This window comes from Oncorhynchus kisutch, linkage group LG7, assembly GCF_002021735.2.
Source record: "Oncorhynchus kisutch isolate 150728-3 linkage group LG7, Okis_V2, whole genome shotgun sequence".
Taxonomy (NCBI): Eukaryota; Metazoa; Chordata; class Actinopteri; order Salmoniformes; family Salmonidae; genus Oncorhynchus; species Oncorhynchus kisutch.
Genome location: NC_034180.2, coordinates 23,166,207 through 23,180,014, shown reverse-complemented (window position 1 = coordinate 23,180,014; position 13,808 = coordinate 23,166,207). Strand labels below are relative to the sequence as shown.

The 13,808-nt window shown below is 44.7% G+C and overlaps 1 protein-coding gene across 2 annotated transcripts in view; it reads right to left on the bottom strand.

Annotated features, from left to right (window-relative positions):
* Window positions 1-13,808, bottom strand: part of LOC109894330 (bromodomain adjacent to zinc finger domain protein 1A) — a 38,962-nt gene that overhangs the window by 10,893 nt on the left and 14,261 nt on the right. For both annotated transcript variants that reach the window (XM_020487743.2, XM_020487745.2), the window contains exons 12-21: window positions 13,611-13,757; window positions 13,340-13,435; window positions 12,446-12,670; window positions 11,955-12,323; window positions 9,887-10,477; window positions 9,035-9,207; window positions 4,621-4,766; window positions 2,503-2,669; window positions 1,956-2,030; window positions 105-352 (exon numbers count right to left, since the gene is read on the bottom strand). In XM_020487743.2, coding sequence (XP_020343332.1) covers window positions 105-352; window positions 1,956-2,030; window positions 2,503-2,669; window positions 4,621-4,766; window positions 9,035-9,207; window positions 9,887-10,477; window positions 11,955-12,323; window positions 12,446-12,670; window positions 13,340-13,435; window positions 13,611-13,757 — 2,237 coding nt within the window. The remainder of the gene's footprint in view (window positions 1-104; window positions 353-1,955; window positions 2,031-2,502; window positions 2,670-4,620; window positions 4,767-9,034; window positions 9,208-9,886; window positions 10,478-11,954; window positions 12,324-12,445; window positions 12,671-13,339; window positions 13,436-13,610; window positions 13,758-13,808) is intronic.

Below are 13,808 nucleotides of genomic sequence, written 5' to 3'. Positions count from 1 at the left end.
ATCATATATCAAAATGTTTTATGGGTACCTAAGCACCATAGCACTAAGGTTGACGTCATCCAACCCTTTAGGCCATGTGTGAAGAAAATCAGCATCCAGCTTACCTTGAGTTTGGGGCGGACACAGTGGATGTGGTGTCCTCTGTCGCAACTGTCACACAGCAGCATGTTTTCTGCATCTCCCTTCCTGCGACAGACCTTACAACGGGCGTTGAGCAGAGACTTGGCCCAGATGACACTGCGCTCCAGGGTGGAGAGGTGGAGGAAGACCTGAGACAGGCTGGAACAGCCCAGCAGAGACTCCCTCCAACGCTCCTGGACCGTCTTCACCACCCGACCACTGTCACTACCTCCTGAGGGGCAGAAACATACAGTCAGACATATCATAGGATGGAGCAGTCCTCCATTCCTCGCCATCATCTACAACACAAGTCAACAGTCTTCACCACCCGACCACTGTCAAAGCCACCTGAGGGGAGGGGAGACAAACATACTGTCAGAACAACAGCATGCAATTATACACCAACCCACACTGAGTGTACAAAACATTAGGAACACCGGCTCTTTCCATGACAGACTGTCCAGGTGAAAGCCATGATCCATTATTGATGTCACTTGTTAAATCCTCTTCAAACTCAGTGAAGATGACGGGGAGGAGACAGGTAAAAAGAAGGATTTAAGCCTTTAGACAATTGGCACATGGGTTGTGTATGTGCTCCATTCAGAAGGTGAATAAGCAAGACAAACGGAGTATGGTAGTAGATGCCAGGCACACCGGTTTGAGTGCGTCAAGAACTACAACGCTGCTGTTTTTTTTCATTTCCAACAGTTTCCCTTGTGTATCAAGAATGGTCCACCACCCACAGGAAGCATAAAAAAATACATATATACGTTTAACATTTATTTAACTAGGCAAGTCAGTTAAAAACCAATTCTTATTTACAATGATGGCCTATACCAGCCAAACCCGGACGACGCTCAGCCAATTGTGAGCCGCCCTATGGGATAACTAATCACGGCCGGTTGTGATCGAGCCTGGATTGGAGTCAACATGGGCCAGCATCCCTGTGGAACGCTTTCGCCACATTGTAGAGTCCATGCCCTGACAAATTTAGGCTTTTCTGAGGGCAAAATGAGATGCAACTCAATATTAGAAAGGTGTTCCTAATGTTTTGTACACAGTGTACATATTTGATTGTTATCTTATTTCAGATTGGTATCATTAAGATATTTTTTACAGTAGCAGTCAAGTTAACACATACTCATTCAAGGGTTTTCATTTGTACTATTTTCTACATTGTAGAATAATAGTGAAGACATCAAAACTGTGAAATAACATATGGAATCATACAGTAACCAAAAAACATATATATTTTATGTTTGAGATTCTGCAAAATAGCCACCCTTTGCCTTGGTATTCTCTCAATCAGCTTCACCTGTAATGCTTTCCCTACAGTCTTCATGTCTAAAAGTAATGGACTGTTGTTACTCGTTACTATTTGAGCTGTTCTTGCCATAATATGGACTTGGTCTTTTAAACAAATAGGTCTCTCTTCTGTATACCACCCCTACCTTGTCACAATGCACCTGATTGGTTCAAACGCATTAAAAAGGTAAGAAATTCCACAAATGTACTTTTAACCAGGCACACCTGTTAAATGAAATGCATTCCAGGTGACTACCTCATGAAGCTAGTTGAGAGAATGCTAAGAGTATGCAACGCTGTCAAGGCAAAGGGTGGCAACTTTGAAGAATCTCAAATAAATATATTTTGATTTGTTTAACACTTTTTTGGTTACCACGTGTTATTTCATAGTTTTTATATTTTGATATCATCACTATTACTCTACAATGTAGAAAATAGTCAAAATAAACCTTGGTACTGGGTGTGTATGTATGTGTATAGATATAATCCATAGTGCTGATTTTGCCTTCCTTGCTTGCTATCAACCTTACCTTCACTGTTTTGATCCTCATCTTTCTTCTTGTCTCTCTTCTTTGCCTTCTGGTCCTTCTTAGAGTCTTCATCTCCTGTTGAGGGGACAACATAAGATGAGGCACTGGTTTGCCATGACCGTCCACAAGATACATTTGAACATCAAACATTTCATTAACAGCTCTAAACACTAAAATGTAATAAGCATGGACCTTTCTAATGACCAGTTTAGTGTGTGAAAAATACAGGTCTGAGCAGACATTAAATCACAGGTGGCACTTATTCCCTGCCAGTCATGATCTGTTATGAGATGCTCTGATTAAAAGGTCTCGGTGACCAAAAGCTTGACCTAAACAGCATTTTAATAGAGATTCTCAATTTACATTTTTTAATGCCTTAATCTGCAGCTCAAAGTTAATACAATGCACAGTATCCAAAATGGCACCCTATTCTCTATGGGCAAAAAAAAAAGTAAGTAGTGCACTTGAAAGGGAATAGGGTGGAATAGGGTGCAATAAGGACAATACCGCTTCTCTACAGAAAGTTCTGTGAGTTTTGCTGGCCTACCCAGTGGAGCCTTGAGGAACTTCCTCTCGATGCCCTGTTGGATGTGGGCCAGGGCCTGAGCCAGGTAGTGGACTGTGTTGTTGACCAGCTGAGGGGTACTGGGGCTGGAGGCAGCGTTCATACTCTCCCCCTTTAGCTCCTGTATCCTGAACAATGACACCTGTAAACTGGAACATGGAGCAGACAGAGAGACTGTTCAACTGTGGGTGTCAACAAAGATCTTCCTCTGGGTGTCAAAGATACAGTGGGGATGAAATAATGAGTAAAGAAAATACAGAAAGCTATGTGGAATTTGGAACTCCTATTGAACCAGCTGTTGCCATTTGAGGACATGAGCTTCTCTATTCAAACCATATGAAAAACAAGTTCAACATCACATTTTTACTTGTCTGGTACCTATGCCTTTTCTTAATTAACTCACTGTAACCATATTTCTATCTAGCTAACCTCTTGGTCTCTCCCTTCAGCTCCTGGAACCTGACCAACGAAATATTCAACCTGCACATGCTTTTTTACTGATCCTATGCTTTCTCGTCTCTGGGAGTCAATAAAATATATACACTACATGAAGAAAAGTATGTGGACACCTGCTCGTCGAACATTTAATTCCAAAAATCATGGGCATTAATATGGAGTTGGTCTCCCCCTTTGCTGCTAAAACAGCCTCCACGCTTCTGGAAAGGCTTTCCACTAAATTTCGGAACAATGGAAGCAAGTCCACGCAGCATTCAGTCACAAGAGATTAGTGAGGTCAGGCACTGATGTTGGGCGATTAGGCCTGGCTCGCAGTCTGCTTTCCAATTCATCCCCAAGGTGTTTGATGGGGTTGAGGTCAGGGCTTTGTGCAGGCCAGCAAGTTCTTCCACACCAATCTTGACAAACCATATCTCTATGGGCCTTGTGTTGTGCATAGGGGAATTGTCATGCTGAAACAGGAAAGGTCCTTTCCTAAACTGTTGCCACAAAGTTGGAAGCACAGAATTGTCTATAATGTCATTGCATGCTGTAGCATTAAGATTTCCCTTCACAGGAACAAAGGAACCTAGCCCAAACCACGAAAAAAAAGCCACAGGGAGTATTCCTCCTCCAAAGTCTACAGTTGGCACTACGCATTGGGGCAAGTAGCGTTCTCCTGGCATCCGCCAAACCCACATTAGTCCATATAACTGCCAGATTGTTAAGCGTGAGCCACAATAACAGCACTTACAGTTGACAGGGGCAGCTCTAGGAGGGCAGAAATTTGACTTGTTGGAAAGATGGAATCCTATGATGGTGAACGTTGAAAGTCGTTTAGCTCAGTAAGACCATTCTACTGCCAATGTTTGTCTATGGAGATTGCATGGCGGTGTGCTTGATTTTACACACCTTTCAGCAACAGGTGTGGCTAAAAATGCCTCAACCTTTGCCTCTCTTGAACCCATTGGGGAGTTGCGACAAGATTGTAATCACGAAATTTGGAAGAAAAAGGGGGATAAAAAAATATATAAATACCTAATTTACATAAGTATTCAGACCCTTCACTATCAGACTTGAAATTGCGCTCCAGTGTATCCTGATCTAACATCTCTGGAGACCTTAAAATAGCTGTGCAGCGACGCTCCCCATCCAACCTGACAGAGCTTGAGGGGATCTGCAGAGAAAAATGGGAGAACCCCCTCCCCCCTCCAACATAGGTGTGACAAGTGTCATACCCAAGAAGACTTGAGGCTGTAATTGCTGCCCAAGGTGCATCAACAAAGTACTGAGTAAAGGGTCTGAATACTAATGCAAATGTGATATTTCAGTGCATTTATAAATTGCAAAAATGTCTAAAAATCTTTTTTTGCTTTGTCATTATTGGGTATTGTGTGTAGATTGATGGAAAAAAACAAATAATTAATTTTAGAATAAGGCTGTATTGTAAAAAACTAAAAAGTAATATGTACTGTAGTGTACTTTGCAGATAAAATATATAGTATGAAAAAACTCATTTAAGTATATGGTAGCTGTCTTTTTATCAGACATATATGGACACCTTATCAATATAACCATTAATTATATCTAGTTAAACTCTTGGTGCACAATTTGAGACAGTAGTACAAAATTCAGACCATAATGTGGTGGATGTACAGCATTTACCCGTCTTTTTTCAAGTTAAAATTGATGTCCATTTTCTCCACGTCACCGTTCTCTCCTTTCCCAAAACCATTCTCCTTCAACTCGGGGCTCAGTAGTTCATAGTGGCCTTCCTCCAGTGCTTTCCTCCACTCACTCCTCTCCATCACCTACAATACATGACCAACCAGAGATGTCATCAAATAGTCACCAATGTTTTCATTTCCTGAAAATTACATTTTCATTTTTCAAGTTTGGGAGGAAAATTGGAAAGCATTCAGATTCAATTCATAACTCTGCCTACCACTGTATATAAATAAGTCCCTCATAACAGCTCATTCATTTTGTCGTCAAATACCATGTAAATACCTAATCATTACTAACAATGAAGAACAGATTTTTTTGCTGCATCTCATATCAAATTTGGTGTAGACCTTACCGTGAAATGCTTACTTACAAGCCCTTAACCAACAATGCAGCCCAAGAAAGTAAAAAATAATAAAAAGTAACAATAACGAGGCTATATACAGGAGGTACCGGTACCGAGTCAATGTGCAGGGGTACGGGTTAGTCGAGGTCCTTCGTACATGTAGGTAGGGGTAAAGTGACTATGGATAGATAATAAACAGCGAGTAGCAGCAGTGTAAAACAAGGGGTGGGGGGGGGGTGTCAATGTAAATAGTCCGGTGGCCATTTCATTAATTGTTCAGCAGTCTTCTGACTTGGGGCTAGAAGCTGGTAAGAAGCCTTTTGGACCTAGACTTGGCGCTTCGGTACCGCTTACCATGCAGTAGCAGAGAGAACTATGACTTGGGTGACTGGACAATTTTTCTGGCCTTCCTCTGACACCGCCTAGTATATAGGTCTTGGATGGCAGGAAGCTTGGCCCCAGTGATGTACTGGGCCGTACACCCTACCATGTGTCACGCCTTTTTGTCAGATGCCGAGCAGTTGCCATACCAGGCGGTGAAGCAACTGGTCAGGATGGTCTCGATGGTGCAGCGGTATTACTATGTGAAATAAAGCAATTAAATCAGAGAAAGAACTATTGACCAACCAGAGCCAGTGTACCATAAAAATGCCCCTTTGCACCATGGTACACATACGGATTATCCACAGAGGGTTTTACAGTTCATTAAGATGATAGGAAGAGGGCTCTCTGGCAAGAACAAAGACGGAAGGGCTCTACTTTATGACCAATAACGGGTGTGACGGGGGAAATGTACAGGAATTTCTGCTCACCCGACTTGGAATACAGGGTCATCAAATTTCGTCCTTTTTACCTCCCGATAGTTAATCTCAGTGATTATCGCCACAGCTGTGTATATCCAGCCCCAAGCAGACACCAAAAATATATAAAAATATCTTCATTGGACCCTGAACAAGCTGGAGGCAGCATTCATTGTTATGGGGGACTTCAACAAAAGTATTAACGCAACATACAACAATTACAAAAGTTACACTTCATATAAGGATATCAGTCAACTTAAATTCATTAGATATGCATCTGTTGGTCACAGATACCTTAAAACAAAATCGGCCTCAGGATCTCGTCATAGTATTTCTGTGCATTCAAATTACCATCGATAAAATGCAATTTTGTTGTTTGTCGGTAGCTTATGCATGCCCCTACCATTACCCCACCACCGCCATGGGGCACGCTCTTCACAACGTTGACATCAGCAAACAGCTCACTCACACAACACCATACATGTGGTCTGCAGTTGTGAGGTCAGTTGGACATACTATCAAATTCTCTCAAGCGATGTTGAGGCTTATGGTAGAGAAATAATTAATATGCAATACTCTGGCAACAGCTCTGGTAGACATTCCGGCAGGCTCCCTCAAAACTTGAGACATTTGTGGCATTGTGTTAAGTGACGAATTGCACATTTTAGAGTGGCCTTTTATTGTCCCCAGCACAAGGTGCTTCCTTCCTGTTTGGCATTGTCCGGGGGTGTCCTCGGATGGGGCCACAGTGTCTCCTGACCCCTCCTGTCTCAGCCTCCAGTATTTATGCTGCAGTAGTTTATGTGTCGGGGGACTAGGGTCAGTTTGTTATATCTGGAGTACTTCTCCTGTCCTATTCGGTGTTGTGTGTGAATTTAAGTGTGCTCTCTCTCTCTCTTTCTTTCTCTCTCTCGGAGGACCTGAGCCCTAGGACCATGCCTCAGGACTACCTGACATGACTCCTTGCTGTCCCCAGTCCACCTGGCCGTGCTGCTGCTCCAGTTTCAACTGTTCTGCCTTATTATTATTGGACCATGCTGGTCATTTATGAACATTTGAACATCTTGGCCATGTTCTGTTATAATCTCCACCCGGCACAGCCAGAAGAGGACTGGCCACCCCACATAGCCTGGTTTCTCTCTAGGTTTCTTCCTAGGTATTGGCCTTTCTAGGGAGTTTTTCCTAGCCACCGTGCTTCTACACCTGCATTGCTTGCTGTTTGGGGTTTTAGGCTGGGTTTCTGTACAGCACTTTGAGATATCAGCTGATGTACGAAGGGCTATATAAATAAATTTGATTTGATTTGATTTTGATGTACGAAGGGCTATATAAATACATTTGATTTGATGGTGCACCTGTGTAATGATCATGCTGTTTCATGGAGCAGTGGAAACGGGTTCTCTGGAGTGATGAATCACGCTTCACCGTTTGGCAGTCCGACAGACAAATATGGGTTTGGAGGATGCCAGGAGAACACTACCTGCCCAAATACATAGTGCCAACTGTAAAGTTTGGTGGAAGAGGAATAATGGTCTTGAGCTGTTTTTCATGGTTTAGGCTGGGCCCCTTAGTTCCAGTGAAGGGAAATATTAATGCTACAGCATAAAATGACATTTTATACAACTCTGTGCTTCCAATTTTGTGCCAACAGTTTGGAAAAGGCCCTTTCCTGTTTCAGCATGACAATGCACCTGTGCCCAAAGCGAGGTCCATACGGAAATGGTTTGTCGAGATTGGTGTGGAAGAACTTGACTGGCCCACACAGAGCTCTGACCTCAACCCCATCGAACATCTTTGGGATGAATTGGAATGCAGACTGCGAGCCAGGCCTAATTGCCAAACATCCGTGCCCTCTTGTGGCTGAATGGAAGCAAGTCCATTACTTAATTTTGCTCTATACCAAGTAAAAACAAAGAGGGAAGTTCTGGTGGTCAGGTCTGCACAGTGCTGGTCTGACCAACCAGAATCCATTATCCATGGATGTTTTGATCACATGGAATATGTTCCAGGTCACCTATGGGGAGAACATCAATAAATATGCAGACTCAGTCACCAGACTCATAAAAAAAATGCATTGATGTATATGTGGCATGGCCTTTTTTGATCAGGGATTACAAAAAGAAAGCCAGTCAAGTTGCGGATACCAAAGCCGCCCATACCACACGAGCTAAACACCTTTTTCCTCACGCTTCACGACTGAGCTGCCGAGGAGAGTCCCCTGAGGACTACATGCTTGTTAAACGTCGCAAGGCTGCGAGCCCTAACGGCATCCCTAACCGCACCCTCAGAGCACATGCAGACTAGCTAGCTGTTGTGATTTCCGACATTTTCAATCTCTCAAACTCAGGCCGTTATCCGAACCTGCTTCAAGATGTCCACTATCATCCCTATGCCCAAGAAAAGGAAAACAACTGAACTATTACCGACCCGTAGCACTCACCTCAGTCATCATGTAGTGCTTCGAGAGGCTAGTCAATGACTACATCACCGCAACACACTCGACCCTCTCCAATTCACCTATTGACATTCCATAGACATACTACAGGCAGGAGGTATGCACTGACGGTGTGGTGACCAGTAAACAACCTCTCCCACAATGTCAGCAAAACAAAAAAAGGAGTGAATTGTGGTCTTCAGGAGTAACCAGGCTGGGCACGCCCCCATCTTCATCAACGGACGTCAAACCACATGGCCACTGGTGAAAGCACGACAGCGACACTAACCTCAGAAGGCTGAAGAAATTTGATCTGTCCCCAAGAAAACCTCAGTGTTCTACAGGAGAGCCATTGAGACCATACTGTCCGGCTGCATCACAGCCTGGTACGGCAACTACACCGCCGCTGACCACAGGGTACTACAGAGGGTGGTATGCTCAGACGAACGTACCATTGGGAGCACACTGCCTGCATTCCAGAACACCTACAAAACCAGGTGTCGCAGGAAGGCCAAGAAGATCAGGGACCTCGGCCACCTGAGCCATAGCCTATTCTCCCCGCTTCCATCACTCAGACACAGCAGTAAATGCGCATCATGGCTAACAGGAACAGATTGACCAATAGCTTCTAACCCCAGACCATCAGCCTGCCGAATATCCACCACAAGTTAGGTACCTGCCCCCCACCCCCAACATTTTCACCCCCTCAGACATCTACCCTGCCCCCACCCTATTGGACATTTATCATGCCGAATAGCCACCACTACTCCTAACCTTGATTTGACCCAGTGTACCCTGGTAGATGCGGTCCTCTATATCTAGCAGCAGGTCTCTCAGCCTGTTGCCCATGAACTTCTCAGCAGGAGCCGCTGTGCCTTCTAGTAGAGCAGGGGCAGCCTTGGACCTGGCCGAGACCACTTTGCTACCAGCAGCCTCTGCTTTAATATCTGCAAACAAAAAAAACATATAGGCAAAACAGTGAATATACCAAACATACAGTAGGAACACTTGAATTGAAAACCACCACTAACTCATTCAGTCAATCAATCATTCAGTGATTCTCTGCTGAAGTGCAGTGAGGCAAGCCAGTGGACCAGAGTCCACATGGAGTCATTGACAACTGGGCTGTGTTTACACAGGCAGCCCAATTCTGATATTTTTTAAAGCCTTGTTCACATTGGCAGTTTGAAGTGACTCAAATCCCATTTTTTTGCATATCCGATTCGAAACCGTTCTTTTTTCATTCAGTCTGAACAGCCAAAAAGGACATGGAATCTGATATTTCAAGCTACATTTGTAGTGGTTTAAAAAAAATCAGATATAAATCAGATTCCTGGAAACGCGACTGGCCTTGCTAGCTACTCTGTTGACAATTTGAGAAGAACATGTGGTAGCTAACTAGCTTACTAATTGCCAGAAAGCTAAACAGCTACCTAGCTATCTACTTGATCTTTCGCAGATCTGATTCGTCAAAAGAAACATTAGGGTGGGGGGGGGGGGGTATCAGAATTGGGCTGCCTGTGTAAACGCAGCCTGTTGATGTTAGAAAGAGATTGGCCATTTGGATCAAGTTGCTATAGCCAGAGGCCTCTCCTCTATAGTCTGGTGGACTGTAGTAGTCAGTACCTGTGCGGTGGTAGCGATCAGCTGCAGCAGCGGTACCGAGGAGCTGCGCAATACGTTCCTTCTCCTGCACCAGGGCCTCCTTCAAGCTGCTCTCCCTGTGGCCCCGTGGGTTCAGGGCCTCAAGCAGCATTTCCACCTCCTGGGGGCTGCTGTAGAAGGCCCACCGGTTAGGACGGTTCACTGGGGGAGCAGAGCTGCTCTGGACAAGGGCTGGGAGGACAGGTTTGGAGACAGGGCCTGGGGTACAGCCTGTCTGGGAGAGGTCCTCTGGTTCTCTGGCCTTGTTCGGAGACACCTCCATCCCCTCAGCCTTGGCTGGCTCCTGGGTTGGTTCTTGGGGTTCCAACATGTCCTCTGTCAGGCCGAAGTAGTCGTCCTCCACGAAGAGGGCTGGTGTGGAGGGGAAGAGCCAGTAGCGGCGGTAGAGGCGGTCACGCCCCAGGGGGAGGATATAGGTGCAGGCTGCAGCCTTCTGAATCTTCTCCTGGAGCTCCTTCTCCCTCTGCTGCTGCTGAGCAAGCTCCTCTGGGCTCACCTCTTTAGGCTCGTCTTTAGGCTGCTTCTCCTTGAGATTGCATTCTTTCTCTATGGCTGAAATCAAATGTCTAAGTTAGAATGGCAATAATGAGACTAACCAGAGGGGGAAAATAGTTTACAGCATTTAGAACTGGACCACAGAACTGTTTAACATTCCAGTTCCAAAACATTTGCATTAATTTTACTGTTCACCACAACAATTGATCAAGTCACACTACATGAAAGCCTTCTAGGATTAATTAGGGGCGATTTCAAGTTTTCATAACACTTGTAAATCGGTATTTTTGGGCAATACATTTTTTTACGCCTTTATTTAATCTTTATTTAACTAGGCAAGTCAGTTAAGAACACATTCTTATTTTCAATGACGGCCTAGGAACGTTGGGTTAACTGCCTTGTTCAGGGGCAGAAAGACAGATTTTCATCTTGTCAGCTCGGGGGATCCAGTCTTGCAACCATACCGTTAACTAGTCCAACGGAATAAAGACCTGGCTCTCTCTCTCGTTGCACTCCACAAGGAGGCTGCCTGTTACGCAAATGCAGTAAGCCAAGGTAAGTTGCTAGCTAGCATTAAACTTATCTTATAAAAAACAATCATAATCACTAGTTAACTACACATGGTTGATAATATTATTAGATATTATCTAGCGTGTCCTGCGTTGCATATAATCTGACTGAGCATACAAGTACCTAAGTATCTGACTGAGTGGTGGTAGGCAGAAGCAGGCGCGTAAACATTCATTCAAACAGCACTTTCGGGTCCTTTGCCAGCAGCTCTTCGTTGTGCTTCAAGCATTGCGCTGTTTATGACTTCAAACCTATCAACTCCCGAGATGAGGCTGGTGTGACCGAAGTGAAATGGCTTACTAGTTAGTGCGCGCTAATAGCGTTTCGCCCTGAGCCTTGGGGTGGTTGTTTCCCTTGCTCTGCATGGGTAACGCTGCTTCGATGTGGGGGCTGTGGTCGTTGTGTTGCTGGTTCGAGTCCAGGGAGGAGCGAGGAGAGGGACGGAAGCTATACTGTTACACTGGCAATATTAAAGTGCCAATAAGAACATCCAATAGTCAAAGGTTAATGAAATTCAAATGGTATAGAGGGAAATAGTCCTATAATAACAACAACCTAAAACTTCTTACCTGGGAATATTGAAGACTCATGTTAAAAAGGAACCAGCAGCTTTCATATGAACAGAAACGTTAGCTTTCTTACATAGCACATATTGCACTTTTACGTTCTTCTCCAACACGGTTTTTACATTATTTAAACCAAATTGAACATGTTTCATTATCTACTTGAGGATAAATTGATTTGATTGATGTATTATATTATGTTAAAATAAGTGTTCATTCAGTTGTTGTAATTGTCATTATTACTATTTATTATTATTATTATTATTTTTTTTATCGGCCGATTAATCGGCTTTTTTGGTCCTCCAATAATCGGTATCGGCGTTGAAAAATCATAATCAGTCGACCTCTAATTGCTAGTAGTATGTACATCTAGGGTAAGAGGACTGAAGGCTATTACTTACGCTTCTTAGTCTTGCTGTTGGTTGTCTGCTCCTCTTCATCCTCGGTCTTCTCTTCCCCATGGCTTTCAGTGCTGGTGTTCATCTCTTCCGTCTTCATGTAGCCATTTCTTCCTTCGTCTTCCATCAGCTTCTCATGTTTGTCTTTCAGCTCTTTCAGTTTCATCTCCTGTTCTTTCAACTTCTCCTCCTTCCTCTTGCGGACTCTGAAGGCAGCCTCCTCCCTCTCTCTGCGGTGCTGCTCAGCCTTCAGTTCCCTGAGCTCCTGCTTGGCCTGTCTCTGCTCGTCAGCGCTGTCCTCTATGAAGTCCCTGGTAGACACCAGAGTCAGCAGCTTACCACACAACGCATGGAGGATCTTCAGCTTCTCACCTGGGACAGAACACCACAGATCCATTAAACTCATGCTACACTCAAGGCGTTAACCCTGTACGATCACTGCAGTGTTACCCCAAGTCATGTGGCTTCAATCGGTGTGTGTCTCTCAGTCTCACCTGGCAGCAGGTCATAGACAGCAGTGCAGGAAAGCCTCTTGATCAGAGCCGGGTTAGCCAGTCTCAGCTCAACACAGGGGTCGTCTGTAGAGCCGAAGCCTCCCTGTTTCTGGTAGCGGAACTTGGAGTTTGCGGAGTTACAGTCGGCCCCCGATGCCAGGATGTGCAGCCTCAGGATCTCGGACAGAGTACAGCTGTCCAGGTCCAACTGCTTCAGACTGCAGCCTAAAGACACCGACATAGTCATGTACTGTATAGTTATTGTTTATACTACTGTATATAGTTAAAGACTGCATCCTATGGAGACCCGATTTATGTGCAGTAGAGCAGGGGTTCCCAAACTTCATCACTCGTGGCCCCCCCTCATAGCATTGGGGAACATTCTGCGCACGCCATGTCTATTTCTATGGGAACAAACACAGTTCATAAACTGTTCACACCCCTCTTGTTGGTGGAGAGAATCTTGCAGGTTTCAAGCTTATTTTCATGCAATACATTTGCAATGTCTAATGTGTATTCACGTGATATTTGAGAATGAAAAATTACATTATCTATGGGCAAAAAAAAAATCTAAAACAGAGGCTGACATGGGCTAGTTGATCTGGACATTTCTGACAAGTTATAAATAGCTCTAAGACAATAGGAACTGATACATTACCCAATTGAGAAATTGCACTTTCTGCATTCTACTATTACAACTTCCAAGAGTAATTTTAAAGCCAGACAGTTGTCCCCCCCCCCCCCCCCCCGTACCGAACCCTCATCTCCCCCAGGGAGCGCCCCCCAGTTTGGGAGCCACTGCAGTAGAGTCAGGCTCTCAGAACAAAAGGAAAAAATGCTCAAATAGTTGTATATGAACATTGACTATATTAAAGACTGTTGTCCTTCTCTCACCTTGGTGCAGCTGAGGCCAGGCAGCAGCCAGAGAAGCCACAGCACTGATGGCTGACTGGGTGGGGTCCGCATCATCATCCAGGGCCTCACTCAGATCTGCCAACAAGGAAGACGATTTACCTCAATGAAAACTAAGATTTCACCATGATGCTAAAAGTCAGTCAATCCTACATCCTGGATGATAACATCCAAAGTCTATTTGGTGAAGAGTCACAATGGGTTTACTAGTTGATACTAAACAAGCGTTGTCGAGGTCCGTTTCTATCCCTACCTTTGGCGTCCGCCTCAGCCACCTGGTCGCGGGCCACCTCCTCCTGCTCCTCAGCCAGGGCCTGGAATATGGCTGACAGGAAGAAGAAGAGCAGCTCACACAGCGGCCCCTCAGGGTCCGACCCTACTAGGGCCTCCTCCAGCACCTCTGGAACACAGAGACAAGGGCCCCACAGTCAGAAATCTCTTCACACACACC